General features: G+C 44.5%; 1 protein-coding gene across 2 annotated transcripts in view; it reads right to left on the reverse strand.

The window, feature by feature from the left end:
- Positions 1 to 15,418, reverse strand: part of NPHP3 (nephrocystin 3) — a 405,841-nt gene that overhangs the window by 325,474 nt on the left and 64,949 nt on the right. Inside the window, exon 2 of one of the 2 annotated variants that reach the window (XM_078663854.1) lies at positions 14,923 to 15,320. The exons of the other annotated variant lie outside the window; for it this stretch is intronic. Within the exon in view, the coding sequence (XP_078519980.1) occupies positions 14,923 to 15,246 (324 nt within the window). The 5' untranslated portion in view covers positions 15,247 to 15,320. The remainder of the gene's footprint in view (positions 1 to 14,922; positions 15,321 to 15,418) is intronic. 2 annotated transcript variants of the gene reach the window in all.

Raw genomic sequence — 15,418 nt, forward strand, 5'->3', positions numbered from 1 at the left:
CATCAATGTCTAACCAGAGGGCACGGAAAAGAGGGGACTAGTCTGGGAAAGCCTGGAGAAAGAAGAAAGTTTTAAGGGCTTTGCGAAAATGAGAAAAAATGGGGATAGAGCGAATAGAGAGAGGGAGAGCGTTCCAGATCTGAGGGGCCCGCACAGAAAAGCGTGTGCCACCTGTGCGGGATTTACGGAAACGGGGGACGTGAAGAAGAGAGAGGGACGAGGACCGAAGAGTGCGGGTGGGAACGTGAGAGGAAATCAGGGAATTAATGAAGTGAGGAGCAGAACGGGCATGCGCCCGAAAGGCCAAACAGGCGAGTTTGAACTGGGACCTGAAATGAACGGGGAGCCAGTGGAGGGTTTTAAGGGCAGGGGTGATGTGGGAAAACTTGGGAAGACGAAGAACCAGACGGGCCGCCTGGTTCTGGATGGCCTGGAGACGACGAGTCTCGTAGGCTGGAATGCCGACATACAGGCCATTGCCATAATCCAGGCGGGAAGTGATAAGGGCAGTGATGATAAGTTTGAGGGCATCAACAGAAAAAAACCGGGAGATTTTGCGGATGAGGCGGAGGGAAAGAAAACAAGAGGATACAACAGAGCTGATGTGCGCGTGCATGGAAAGATCATTACTGATCTTGATGCCCAAAGTCCGGACGGAGGGAACAGGAGAAGGAGGGGAACCAAAAGAAAGGGGCCAATGGACTGAAGACCAGGGATTAGCAGGGCCACCAGTGAGAACAAGCTCAGTCTTGTCAGGGTTGAGCTTCAAATGATTGAAGCTCATCCACTGAGAAATGAAGACAAGGGTAGAGCTGAGCTTAGAAAGGGAATGAGTGGGGGAGGATAGGTCAAAGACGAGCTGGAGGTCGTCCGCGTAATTGTACACCGAGACCCCCAGCTCAAGAAGCGAGGAAATAAGAGGACGGATGTAGAGATTAAAAAGAAGAGGAGACAAAGAGGAGCCTTGGGGTACACCACAAGTGACGGGGAGGGGAGGTGCCGAAAAGTGAGAGAGATGAACAGCCTGCGACCGTCCCTGAAGGAAGGAGGTGATCCAGGAGAGGGCAGAGCCCTGTATGCCCGCTGCGCTGACACGGTCAAGAAGGATGGCATGATCGACCGTGTCAAACGCAGCGGACAGATCCAACAGGACTAAGGCCTGGGGAAGATTACTGTCGGCCTTGCCCTTCAGTTCATCCAGGACCGCAAGGACCACGCTCTCGGTTGAGTGGCCTGGTCGAAAGCCAGCCTGGTGAGAGGCCAGGATGTTATTCTCCTCTATGTAGGAAGAGAGACAAGATGTCACATGGCTCTCAAGAATTTTCCCTAGATAGGGAAGAAGAGAGATCGGCCTAAAGTTCGATGGAAGGGAGGGGTCCAGGCCGGCTTTCTTCAGGATAGGAAGCACGATGGCAGACTTAAAAGAAGAGGGGACAGAGCCCAAAGCCAAACAAGAGTTAAGAAAGGTAAGAGGGGGGGTGGGACAGCTAGTGTAGAGGGTTCTAAGAATACGGGCAGGAGCACAGTCCGCCGGCGAGCCAGACTTGACCTTAACCAGAAGGTCAAGAAAGAGCTCTGGTGTAATAGGCTTAAAGTGGTCCAAAACAGAGGAGGAGTGGGAGGAATGATCCGGCACGTCGGGATAGGGCACGAACGGAATGTTGGCCTTAATATTGATAATTTTATTGATAAAAAAGTCATTCAAAGAATGACAAAGAGATTGAGAGGGGGCAGGAGAAAGACCTGCACGGTCAGAGGTGGCAAGGCTGCGGACCAGTGAGAAAATCTCGCGAGATTTATTAGCCGAAAGGGCGACGCGGTCCGAAAAATATTTCGATTTGGCGGCTAGGATGGCTGACTTGTATTTTTGAAGAAGGGCCTTATAGTTCAGGCGAAGAGTGGGACAATAATCACGACGCCAGCGACGTTCAGACCGCCTGAGCTCTAATTTCAGGGATCTGAGGTCGCTGGAGAACCACTTATGGGCGTCGTGAAGGCGGGCCGCTCTGATCTTTTTAAGAGGGGCGGCCTGATCGCAAGCCGAAGAAAGCCAAGTACGGATAGCATCCGCCTGATTTTCCACAGGAAGGTCGGTCAAGATAGGGGCCGATAGAGACAGAGAAGAAGAGAGATCATTAAGATCAACCTTTTTCCAGCTCCAAGCCCAGATGTTTTTGGGCAGAGGGGCTTTCTCAGGTTGAGCCAGGGGGATGGAAAAAGAGATCAAAGAATGGTCAGACCAAACACAAGGAGAGATCGAAGAGACGGAGGGGTTACAACGTAAAGACCAGATCTGGTCGAGAATGTGACCATGGGTGTGGGTAGGAGTCGAGACGTGCGGTAAAAAATTAAGGCAACGAAGAGTGGCAGAGAAGTCCTTGGAGGAAGAATCCTCCCGCGGGTCGCCCGGCCAGAAATTGAAATCCCCAAGCAGAATTAGTGAGGAGTTGTTTACAGCCAGGGTGGCCAGGAGATCCTGCAGAGAAGATACAAAGGAGGGCATGTTGTGTGGAGGGCGATAAAGGAGAATCACCGTAAGGGGAACCGGAAGGTTTAGGGAACGGGCCACCAGAAACTCAACGCCAGAGATACAGGGGTGTGAGAGAAGTTGGAACTGCAGGGTGCGGCGAGCTATCATCGCCACGCCGCCCCCAGTAATGATGTAGGATTAAAATTCACATATAACACCAATCCAAAGGAAATTGAATTTTTGGATATCAGTCTTCATAAAAGACAACAAGATAAAAACTACCACCCATAGAAAGAAAACAGCAACAAACAGCATCCTCCACGGCTTGAGTTTTCATCCCCAAAAACTTGTAAAAAGTATACCATATGTAGAATTTCTTCGTATGAAGAGGAATTGTTCAACAAAAGAGGAAATGGAGAAAACATTTATAGATACAAAAGAGCGTTTCCTGGAAAGAGGCTACAAACACACTGATATAGCACAAGGGGAAGAAAAAGCCAGACTGAAAACAAGATTGGAATTAGAAAGGAATAAACAGTCCAAACGAAGCAATCAAGAAAAAGAAAAAGAAGAACGACCACGGATGATTGCAACGTATAACAAGGAAAGTTATAAGATCCAGAAAATCCTTTCGAAGTATTGGCACATTCTTATGAAAGACCCGGATATAGATAAAGACATTGGAACCGGTCCATTAATCTCATATAGGAGAGCGCCAAACCTCTCGGACCATTTGGTGCGAAGTCATTTTTCACTAAACAAATCAGCAGATTGGCTCCAAAGGAGAAGCAATGGATTTACAAAGTGCATGACCTGCAAGGCTTGTAAAATAGGACAAAATACAACTACCCTGAAAGATCCTTCAGGAAAGGACTTCATAATCAAAACCAAAATAACTTGTGAATCGTCATTTGTAGTATATATGTTGAGATGTCACTGCGGAAAAGAATATATAGGCAGCACAAAATGCTCTTTAAAGAAAAGGATATTGGAACACATCCGGGCAATACAAAATTATGACAGTGATTATGCCATGGCAAAACACATCAAACAACACGAAGGAAAAACATGGCAGGACATAAAATACCTGGGACTGGCAACAATTCCCAAACAAGAACGCGGAGGTGACAGACTACAAAAGTTGAGAAGACTAGAGTCCAAACTTATAATTAAATTCAAAACAAAACACCCAAAAGGGCTGAATGCAGATGAAGAAATGCATGTTCATTTGTAAATTAACTGAGAAATGCAATAACAAGAATTGATATTATGTATGGCATTTTTTGATCGTAGCATGAACCACTGAGGTTGGTTAATGGACTTAGATAACAACAAAGAGGGCTTGTGATAGTAATGTAATCCATTTGAATTGGGCCCAATGTGGGGCAAAGGGCACTCAGCCCTAGCATTGACCGCATCTATTAATGGACACCCACAAAATCGTAGCGCCTAAACAATAGCGCAATCGATACTTTTTGCAAATACGTAATAAATATCCTACTTAAGGATAAAACTTATTTAATGGGTGTCTGTCTTTAGAACTCTCCCCACGTTAATGTCCAATTCATAAAAATGTAAATCATTAAAACTAAGTCACAAATAAACTATAATGCCCATAATGCATCACCACTGAAAGGGAAGGGTGAGAGCATAAAATGTGGAAATGAAAAAGGACTAATTGTAGAACACTGCCGTGACCAAGAACGTTTGTTCGAAACGCGTAGGAGTTTTGCAAGAGACCTGTAAAAATAAATCGTGATTTTTCTGCCAAGAAGTGTGCCGCGTGACTCTTTTTGTTTTTGGAATAATATATATATATATTATATATATATATATATATATATATATATATATTCCAAGGAGAAAGAGCCCCACTCCGACTTCCATGCAAAACACGACACTGAAATATGTCTGAGACAGCATTTATTTACTCAAGTCCTGACCGGTTTCGGCGTTTGCCACGCCTTGCTCACAGGTGAGTAACATCATGTCCATGTATATATATATATATATCCACAGCAACCTCCTCGAAGAAAAGGCAGAGGCCAACATTGGGAGACATGACGGATGAATTTAATATTAAAACATCAGAGCAAATGCATTTCGGCAACTAGCCTTCTTCAGCGCCATTGATGATTTAAACAACAGTCGGAATGACATCCACCCCACTTTAAATGTCCTGCTGCACACGGATAGGATAAGTATCCGCCCCGCCCCGGTAGTTCTAATGCACACCTGTAGCAATCCTCAAAGCCTCGAGGAACTGCTGATCCCAGAATCCAATGTTCGGAGCCTGGTAAGTAATGCACGGGCAAAATACACAATAAGTATCCAGATTGCAGGACTTCGTGAAATGCTGCCAACAATGTCCCGTGTAGTCTGTTGCAAGCACATTCCCCCTCAGGTCCCCCGGACCACATACCGTCAACGAACTAGTGTACTTTCAGCGGGGACAGGAGACAATGCTTCCCGCCCGGCGTTGAGTTAGATAACTCCCTCACCGCCTCCTCCGTCTTCCAGTCGTGACAGGGGCCTCGGTATTCCAATAACTTGGAGAAAAAGCAGCCGAAGCAGATCCAGAGAAAATCCGGGCCCACTTAACATGCGGGGGCCTATGCGAGTAATGCATGGGGAAAATACAAAATAAGTATCCAGATTGCAGGACTTCGTGAAATGCTGCCAACAATGTCCTGTGTAGTCTGTTGCAAGCACACTCCCCCTCGGGTACCCCGGACCGCATACCGTCAACGAACTGGTGTAGTTTCAGCGGGGGCAGGAGACAATGCTTCCCACCCGGCGTGGAGTTGGATAACTCCCTCACCGCCTCCTCCGTCTTCCAGACGTGACAGGGGCCCCGGTATTCCAATAACTTGGTGAAAAATCAGCCGAAGCTGATCCAGAGAAAATCCGGGCCAACTTAACATGCAGGGATATATATATATATATATATATTTTTTTTTTTATTTTTTTTTTAATTCTTACAGTTCGTTCCTGCGCCATAGGTGTTCAGTCTGGTGCAGTTTTAGTTTGGCCTCTTGCAATTTTTTATTTAACCGAAGGGCTGGTTTAGCTCTCTTGGTTATGTGTTGCCTTTGCTGTGGGGTGAATGAATCTATCCACCACTCATCTGAGCCAGTTTGTGTATTGATCTTCAGCCTCCGAGATGGAGTCGCCTAATATAGAGGTGCTCAAGGCCAGAATAATTTCCATACCTTTGATGTCAACTTGCTTCCATTTCCTTATGTGAATAAGTTCTGTATCTTGAATATTTGAATATTCTAAAGGAGGGATAGCGAATTCAATCATAATGGTCTAACCAGATACATGGTTGTATATTTAAATCCTTAACTTCTAGGATTTGATTTCAGACTAGCTCCAGCAAATGGCTTTTGATGTGAGTGGGAGAATGCATATGTTACTGAAACCCCAAGGAAGTCATTGTTTCTATGAAGTCCTGGCCTTTGGTATCAAGGATCTGTGTATCTAGCCAAAAGAGGAAGTCTCCGATAACCAGTAGTTTTGAGAATTAAGTAGATAAAGGACATATTAATTCATATATATGCTTGCTAAAATCTGCTATGTATCGTGGAGGCCCGTACACAAGTAGACAGACTGAGGGGCTGATTTTTAATGATATTTTAAATAGTAAAAGATCCATGTTATCAATTGAGTTACACTGCAATGGGCAAATCTGTAAAGGTTTGTGGCCAATGGCAGCTACAACCTCTTTTTTTTTCTCCGCGTCAGCCTTATTCTTCAACAGAAGCAAATAACCATCTGGAATTGCTTCTAGTACTTCAAGTAGGGACTGCGTCAGCCTTATTCTTCAACAGAAGCAAATAACCATCTGGAATTGCTTCTAGTACTTCAAGTAGGGACTCCTCCATTAACCAAGACTCATCACCATCATTAAATCTGGCTTAGTGTGCTCTGTATAATCATCAATTACTAGCCTATGTTTGACTAGAGGTTGCATGTTAAGTAATGCCATGAGTACTGGCATAGGGGACCAGGCTTTTGTAAAACTGTTCTTGTCCTGAATTGTGTGTGGTATGTTAACACTTGTATCCTGTGTTGTATATGCAATTTCGCCTGAGGCTTGAGCCGGGCGGTCACTCTTTTCTCTTGCTTTGATTTTAAAAATATCCTTTTGTATGCACTTGCCCTTTGTGTCCTCTCCCCCCTGCACCAGCACGCGGATTTAGCGCGGCGCTGGCTATCTCCACCGATTTTCGGGTGGAGGCATTATTTTAACCCTATTTTTTAATACATTTTGATTGCACTCACCCACGTCTGCGCTGCCTTCCCCCTGAGGGTCCGGCCGATTTCAGGGCTGTTGTACCTGGGGCACGGGCGGAGTTACTGCGGCGGCCATCTTGGGTAGGGCTATCCTCCCTTGGGGCGAGAGTCACCAGTATAAAAACATACAGCTATGGCTCCGCGCAGCGGACGCGTTCAGCGGGCGCGCCGTATTCGCGCCGGAGTCAAGCCAGAGTCCAGCCCGTCTGCGCCCGTCCGCGACAGACCGGGGCGCGGGGCGCGCGGCGCGGGGCGCGTCCTCCTAATCCTCCGATGCTATCTGATATGGTGGGACCGGTCAGGTACAATACACAATATACTAAACAGGAGCTTCTGTCACTACGCCCTAATGTGGCAAATAGATGTGGCCATGTCTTTCAAGCTGATTCACTACCCCTGTCATGCTGTTTTTGCAACCAGTCCTTTCAACTCTCGAAGAACAACACTCATGCTATACCCAAACCGAACATGTTATTATTAAATTGAAGGTCAATGAAAAAACATAAACTTGAAATACATGACTTATTAACTACTAATAATCCCGATATGCTCTTTCTTACTGAGACGTGGATGGGCGAAGATTCGTCTCTTGAAGCGCTCGAGGCCATTCCTCCTGGCTACTGTCTACTCCGATTGGATAGACATAAACAAAGAGGGGGGGGGGCTAGCCCTTATTCATAAATCTGAGTTGGAATGCACCTTAGTGAAGGCCACTTTACCTCATAGTGAAAGCGGCCTTTTCACTATTAAAACAGGGCCGAGATGTGTCATTAATGGTCTGCTGGTGTACCGCCCGCCTGGAGTAGCTGGACAGTTTGGTAATCAGCTTTTAGAATACATTACTCAGCCAGCTCTTCGATACAAAAAATTCATCATTTTAGGGGATTTAAACCTCCATTTTGATGATAAGGAATGCAGGGAGGCACAGGATGTGGCAGAAGCGCTGGCATCGTTGGGACTTAATCTTCAATCCACCACCCCCACACACCAACTTGGCCACCTTCTGGATCCCATCTTTGCTAACTGGGAGGGTATTGTAGTCTCCCCTCCGGTTAGAATAATTTGGTCAGATCACTGCATTATCCCGTTCTTTATAGATAATAACCCTTTAGAAAACAGACTGTTTAAACCTCCTTCCCTGAAACGGAGAAACTGGAAAACTTTTAGTCAAGAAGCACTTCGATGTGCACTACAAAAAAACACTCCTCCGCAAACTAACTCTCTACGGGAGGCTTGGAAGAACTATGAAAAATGGTTGTCCACTGCTCTGGACGAGATAGCTCCCTGGACATCCAAGCCCCCTGCCAGGCAATCTAAAACCGCTCCCTGGTTTTCGGAAAAACTTAAACTGGCCAGAGCCAGATGTAAAACTTTAGAGCGCAGCTGGAGAAAACACTATAATATGGGAGGATAAATTATTGTACAAAAGTGAACTGAATAAATACCATAAACTGGTGAGATCCGAAAAAAGTTGCCACCTTAAAAGTAGAATTGATTCAGCGAATAACCCAACCAGAGAACTTTTTACTATCTACAGAGAGCTCACGGTCCCTACTAGAATGGAAGCTCAAGACACTTACTGGAAGGAATTGTGCGACTCTATTGCCGATTTTTTCGTAAGTAAGATCAATAAGATCCATGCCACCTTTACTAAGGATGAGATCAATCCAAGTAAACAGGTAGTTGCCAATAACATCTATACGGGGAATCCCGGTCTCACTTATTTTATTACAGCTGAGAAGCAAGAGTTATTAAGCATCGCCAACAGTATTCAATCTGGCTGACCGAGCGCTGTTTGCCCGCCGGTTCGATGTAAAGGAGTCATGGAGACCACAATAATCGACCAGATCAGCCTTATTGTGTCGCTCTCTTTTCAAGAATGCCAGGTATTGGATGCTTGGAAAACTGCCCAGGTAATCCCCCTTAAAAAGAAGGCCAACATCCACATCTCCCAATTTCAAAACCTCAGTCCTATTTCCCTTCTTCCCTTTTGCGCCAAGATTGTGGAAAAAGTAGTGAATAGACAGCTCATCAGTTATCTGGAGGAATACTCTCTCCTGCACCCCACACAATCGGGTTTTAGTGCTGGTTACTCTACAGAGTCAGCCCTACTCTTTTCCACTGAGGGCCTAAGGCGCATAGTGGACGAAGGAGAGACAGCAGTGTTGGTTCTTTTAGATCTTAGTGCAGCTTTTGACACCGTGCTGCACTCAACGCTGCTGTCTCGGATGTCTGATATGGGAGTAAAGGGACAGGCCCTTGCTTGGATGGGGTCCTTCTTGGTTAACAGGAGCTTTCAGATGCACTGCCCCCCCTTTAAATCCACTCTCAGGAAGGCAAGCCATGGGGTTCCTCAGGGCTCAAGTTTGAGCCCTACTTTGTTTAACATCTATATGGAACCCCTGGCTCGCATAGCTGAGACCTTTGGGGTGGGCATTGTCAGCTATGCTGATGACACCCAATTGATGTTCAAGCTTACGCCCGACCACAAAGAAGATGCCACCAATTTCGCCAACTGTCTTTCATCTATGGCAACTTGGATGAATAGCAATTGCCTACGCCTGAATGGCTATAAAACCGAGCTATTGGTGGTAGGGAAATCATCTTCAGCATGGTCACACATGTGGTGGCCTGCGGAATTAGGCAATCCGCCCTGTCCTGTGGTGTCGGTGCGTAATCTGGGCATAATACTTGACTCAGACCTTTCATACAAGTCTCATGTTAGTAAAGTAACAGCTAGGTGCTTCAGCGTACTGAAAGTTCTCCGGAAGGTCTTAGACCTCCTTCCCATGGATTCCAGGAAGATCATTGTCCACGCTTTAGTAACCCCCCATCTTGACTACAGGAATGCTCTGCTTTTAGGTTTGAGCAAAAAAGGACTTCACCAACTCCAGTGTGCTCAGAATGCTGCAGCACGCCTTGTGCTCAAACTTCCTCGCAGTGCTTCGGGGAAATCCGCTCTGTCCAAACTCCACTGGCTCCCTATCAAGGAGCGAATTAAATTTAAGTCCCTCTGCTTTGCCCATCGTATTGCCCATGGCACTGGTCCTGGCTATTTACAAAGCCTTCTAACTATACATCGCCCCATTAGGAACCTGAGATCTTCTGGAATGATGATGTTCAAGCTCCCCAAAATTACCAGAGCTAGGATGGAAGGTTGTTCGTTCAGATTCCTGGCTGCCAAGTGTTGGAACGAACTCCCGCTCGAGCTCCGGATGGAACCCTCTGAAATCAGGTACCGGGGAAAACTTAAAACTTTTCTCTTTCTACGTGCATAATCCCCGCTCTTTCCCCCATCCCCTTTCTGGCTCACCTCTGTTCTTTCCTTTGAGTTATTTTGCAGTGTTTAGCGCGGGGACACACTGTTTTTGGGTAACCAGGCGCTTTATAAATAGTTTTATTATTATATGGAGACGTTCCTGTAATCACTTGTGTACTTCATAAAGCAGAATGTTATATCCTATGTTGATTAATTTTAGGAGTTCCTTCTGGAGCACAAAATGAATTGTGACTGGCCAGGTGCAGACGGGCATAGACAAGACAGGCAACCGCCAAACCAAAACGGGGCAGACGAAAGTAGGTGTAAGCTAAGGCCGCAAAAGATTAAAGTACAAAAATCAGTGAAGGATAAAAGGAATTCAGACCCCCCAACAAAACCAAGAAAATCCAGTCCCCCTGTTATTTCAACTTCCCTTAAAAAACATTTGTAATTACCAATAAACAATTTAAAAAGTTGTAAAACGGTAAAGTCACTGCTCCTAGATTAAATGCTCCATGTATTTACCACATAAATCTATTTGTTATCTGCAAATAAATCACTATTCTTTATGGATTCTTTCTTCTACTTGGTGCACCTTCTCCGAATGTGTGAGAACTAGTGCTTAATTTGAGCTGGCCATTTCCAGTGCTCAGCACTGGCACTTAATTGTCAGCACCAGCTCTACTGACAGGCCACCACATGATGGTGCTCTCTGACTAATTTTGGAATGAGCACTACAACAATGTTTAACAAGCAACATACATAAAAAAATATATACCTGCCACTTGCCATTATTTTTAGCTTTGGGTGGCCTAAAACAATCTGAATTGCCACACTTGTAAGAGTGCGATGGTTAGTAGTTGTGTTGATAGTGGCATTTGCAGAATTAACAGGGACAATAGGTGATGTAGGCTAAAGCGGCCTCCCGTAAGGGCCCTGGTACTTACTTTTTTATTTATTTTACAAATTGAGCACTGGTGAGAACTCGGTGTCCTTTTAAAAAAAGTTATCTGTACCACAGAAAAAAGTATGACAACACAGCTATAGCACAGGAATACGACTGCCCCCCCCCCCTTTTTTCCATATTCTTTTTGTTTTTAGTATTCATTTTAGGGGATATATGGCTGGCTGTATGAAGCGAATAGCTTCTCAGTCTTATTTTCTTAAAGTAAGGAAACTCTTTTCAACCAAATGTCCTACCTTTCATGATGATTTCAGAATGTAACCATTGACAAGTATATAATTCTAATGAAAGAGCAGATCAAGCACAGAATCCAACAGAAAGGGAGAGAGAGGAGCAACATATTGTATCTAAAGCAAGCATGTCTTGGACTGCTCATGAGCGCATCTTAGGGATATTTTTATTAAGATGAGGTTCCAGAGGTTCAGAGAACCTCACAAAGATGGAGTATGCGGCCCTGAAGATGAGAGCAGGGAAAAGAATTAAAGATCAAGGTAGGCCACAGAGGTTTCCTGCCTATTGGAAAGCACATTATGAGTTTTTAGCCCCATAGATTTTATTGCTATGTGGGGTCTGGCACAACACCTTCAGCTACAAATTATTCTGGGTAAAGTGTCTGAGAAAAATCTAGTTTTTTTTTTACTAAAACCAACAGAAACTCTGCGGCCAAAGCCATTTGCTTTCACTTGAGAAATCTTAGTCATGTTTTCCACTTTTGGACTTTAGGATCCGTACTCCAAGGCCAGTGCCTTTATCCGAGCTATTAAGAAACCCACACATATTTGATCATTTGTTTAACATAAACCAAAATGCTATCTATAGCAAGATGTCTATGTCAGTTTTATCATATTACATTAGTGCTCACCAAGTTATACTGGACTCCTGTTTCGAAGCAAGTAGCCTTGACATCCCTGTATTGGTCAGCAATCTGCCTATCCTGTTTTAGCTTTCTGCTCATCACAGAGAAATGGTTCTCTGGTTCCACTGCCACTGCTCTGAAGAATCTGGAGCCCCAAATCTACACTCTCACACACAATGATCAGATAGGTTTTGAAGGGGAGAGAAGCAATAGTTTATGGTAAAAATGTCTCCATAACATCCCTATCACTGATATAGAGGAAAAGCGGAGTATCAGAATCCCATTTCTGCATAACTTTAATAGCAAAATAGTCTACTACCTCTGCCAACCAAACCCAGGCATTATCGCGCTGGATGACTTATTCACTCTCATAACAGATTTGTTCCTCACCTCCAACCACTTACTCGTAGCAAGAGACTTTAATAGGTTGGCTTGAGGACATAATCACTACCTCCTAAAAATAACTTATAGACACTTGTGAACATTCTTTAATGACAAAATATACTCCAAATTACCATCATACAACAACATTGCCTCAACACAATCTTCCAATATGGAGCATCACCGGACGACTACCATGGTCATAAAACGGCATCCTCCGTCTCAACATCATTTGTCCCATTTGCACATTCCACAGTCGAAACTACTATCACCACACCATTTTTCCCTCTAATAAAAACTTATTTTCCAGCACCTTCAGTACTGCCCTTTGGGAAAATACACACCTTCTCAAGCACTGATCTCCGGATGAAAGTCTCTACACCCTGACAGGAGAACATTAGCCACAACACAGACATACAGAGCCCTACCAACAAAATTCAAAACAGTTTGCAGAATCATAGAAAAAAACTTTCTTTGAACATAATGCACCAGGCACGCCTCAGGCAACAATGGACAGAATACCACCAAGTAATTTCCAACACACAAATGAGTGCCTTGAGCTCCTGAAAAAAAGTGGCAGACCCTCAGTGCCCAGCCTGATCCACAACTCAGACCAAGAACCTGTGCGACTCCGTGGCTGCATTCTTCACTGTAAAGCACATAAACGTCTGATGGCTATTAACACTAAACCATCCATCCATCCTCACATCACAATGCAATGTTGACAAGCAAGAAATAGGCCATGTTTTCATTTCATGCCAGCACCGCTGAGGATTTGATGCCCCTTCTCAAGAGCTTCAGACCTAGAAAAGATGCTTGCAATACCTTCCCTTTGACCACCCATACAGGCTTATTAGCCAATCAAGTACTAGACTCACTAACAGTTGCCTCATATACAGCCCTTTTATAGGTCTCTCATGGATCTCTAAACTACTAGAAAAAATAGTCACTAACCATTGCCAACACATTAACTCCCATAACTTCCTCAACACGCCAGTCCAGATTCAGACACAAATATCACAAAGAGAAAACACTGATAAAGTGTGAGATAATCAACTCAAAATAGAAGATGACCTCTTAACTACATTTTACACTGTAAAGCACAACATTTAAATAGTGACCAACTACTCAGCCCATGAAAATAGGGTTAAGATGTTCCTTGAGAGGAGCACACAAACAGTAAGCATGGGAGAACGCATTTCCACCACCTGCAAAGTTTCTTGCATACTACCACAATGTTCTGTCATCAACATCTTGCTGGGGCAGCTGTTGCGCTATATAAGCTGTGGTAATAAATAATAATAATGTACAAACTCTTCGAATACTTTGAGGTATGGGTTGGACCAAACACCCTCACACCAAACACCCTCAAACTAATAAGCTCAGAAACAGAAATCCTGACATGAGGCCAGCACAACTCCTCCAAAACATGGATACTAAGTGATCACACCATACCTGGCTACCTATAGAGCAAAGCATTCACTTTAAGGTCCTTTGTATCACCAACAAAATCTTCCCAGGCCTTTGCCCTGGGATTCCGAGTGACCTGTGTCTCCCTTTTGTGCCTGCCCGCGCTTTGCGCTCAGCTGATCTCCACCTTTCCCGTGTGCCCCGGGTACGCAGGGCCAGGGCTGGCGGGTGCTCCTTCAAGGCGTTCGGTCCCGCCCTCTGCAATTCCCTGCCTCTTTCCACCTGGTGCATTGGGCCTTTGGAAGGGCCATGAAGACCTGGCTATTCTCTGATCATTAATTGCCCTCTTCACCCTGCAGACCTTAGCGCTGGGATGCCCCATTGCTGGGGCAGCCATGCGCTTCAGAAATATTTTAACATAACCTTCAAAATCAAATTATGCAAACTTAGAGTGCTATGAACTTGCAAGCAGGAGGAACGGTAAACGGTTCCTTCCACCAAACCGAACTCCTAAATAATACCAAAGCTTACATGCTTCCTGCACGCTATGCCATGACAGTGGAAGCCTAGACTATTTCAGTACTCCTTGTGTAGGCTACCATCATTTCAGGTTAAAAGACTGTAAAAGTAAAACACAGCAGGAAGCCTGCAGCACCCCATCTCAAACGCTTAGGGTATTCCCAGCAAAAACAGCATCACATTCAAAATTCTCTACCTCAAATTTAAATGAATCTAAAGCACAGTGCCTAAATACCCACAAGTAAAAATATATAATACAACCATACACAACTTTAATCATATCACAGAGCAAATTTCAGGACCGAGACTTCACAGTGACAGCTTCACTGCTCTAGATCTACTAAAGAATACTCCACCCACTCAATCTATAATGCAATTCAGAACAAAACTCAAGGCACACCTCTTCTAATACATTCGCCATTTATGCTGCCTATTCTGGCTAAGATGCCTTGCAAGCAGCTACTGGGCTCAGCTATTCAAACAATAACAACTTAGCTGTGGATTTAGAATGACACAATTCTGACAGCTGTAACCACAACCCAGCCAACAGCATCTACACCATGCCTCAGTGAAGGTGGCTAGACACGGATTATGCAGCAAAAACCAAACAGTTTGGCACTAATCAAATAAAAGCTTTCTTTCTCTAAAGGGAGATCCCATGATCCAATGTCTAGAAGCAGTAGAGATTTGCAGTGTGCATGATACAAGAAAATAAAACATACTGTTCTGTTATGCCTTGTCTCTCTCTTTTCAGTAGTACATACCTGCAGCTCTGTCCGCAATCTTTTGTTTTCCTTGTCAAGCTTGGCTTCCTTCTTTTGCATGGAGGCAATGTCATTGTTTTTGCTGACTTTGAAGATTTCATACTCCTTCTTCAGTCTTTCATATTCTGCAGCACACTCTAGATCAACGGAAGCTGTAGATTTGAAGCTGGCTCCAATGACTCGCGGGCCACGTCGAAAGGAGCTTCTGAGAAGTCGTGCCTTTGGCTTTACCTCCACGGGAATCTCACAAGCCTCCCCGCCGCCTCCTCCGTAGGTGTCCTCAATAACCTCACCTGGATTCACCAGAGAGGACGCTGTCCCCATGATGTTGCATGGATTTGCTTGTTTATAATCATCAATAAGCAACTTTACAGATTACCTCAGCAAGCTGTCCATCTCTGCAAAATTAAATATAAAATAAATTGAAATAAAAATCAGAAATTGAACAATTTCTCCCATTCAAAAAGCTCTGTTGCTTAATTTATAAGACACAAAA

This window comes from Lissotriton helveticus, chromosome 10 (assembly GCF_964261635.1).
Source record: "Lissotriton helveticus chromosome 10, aLisHel1.1, whole genome shotgun sequence".
NCBI lineage: Eukaryota > Metazoa > Chordata > Amphibia > Caudata > Salamandridae > Lissotriton > Lissotriton helveticus.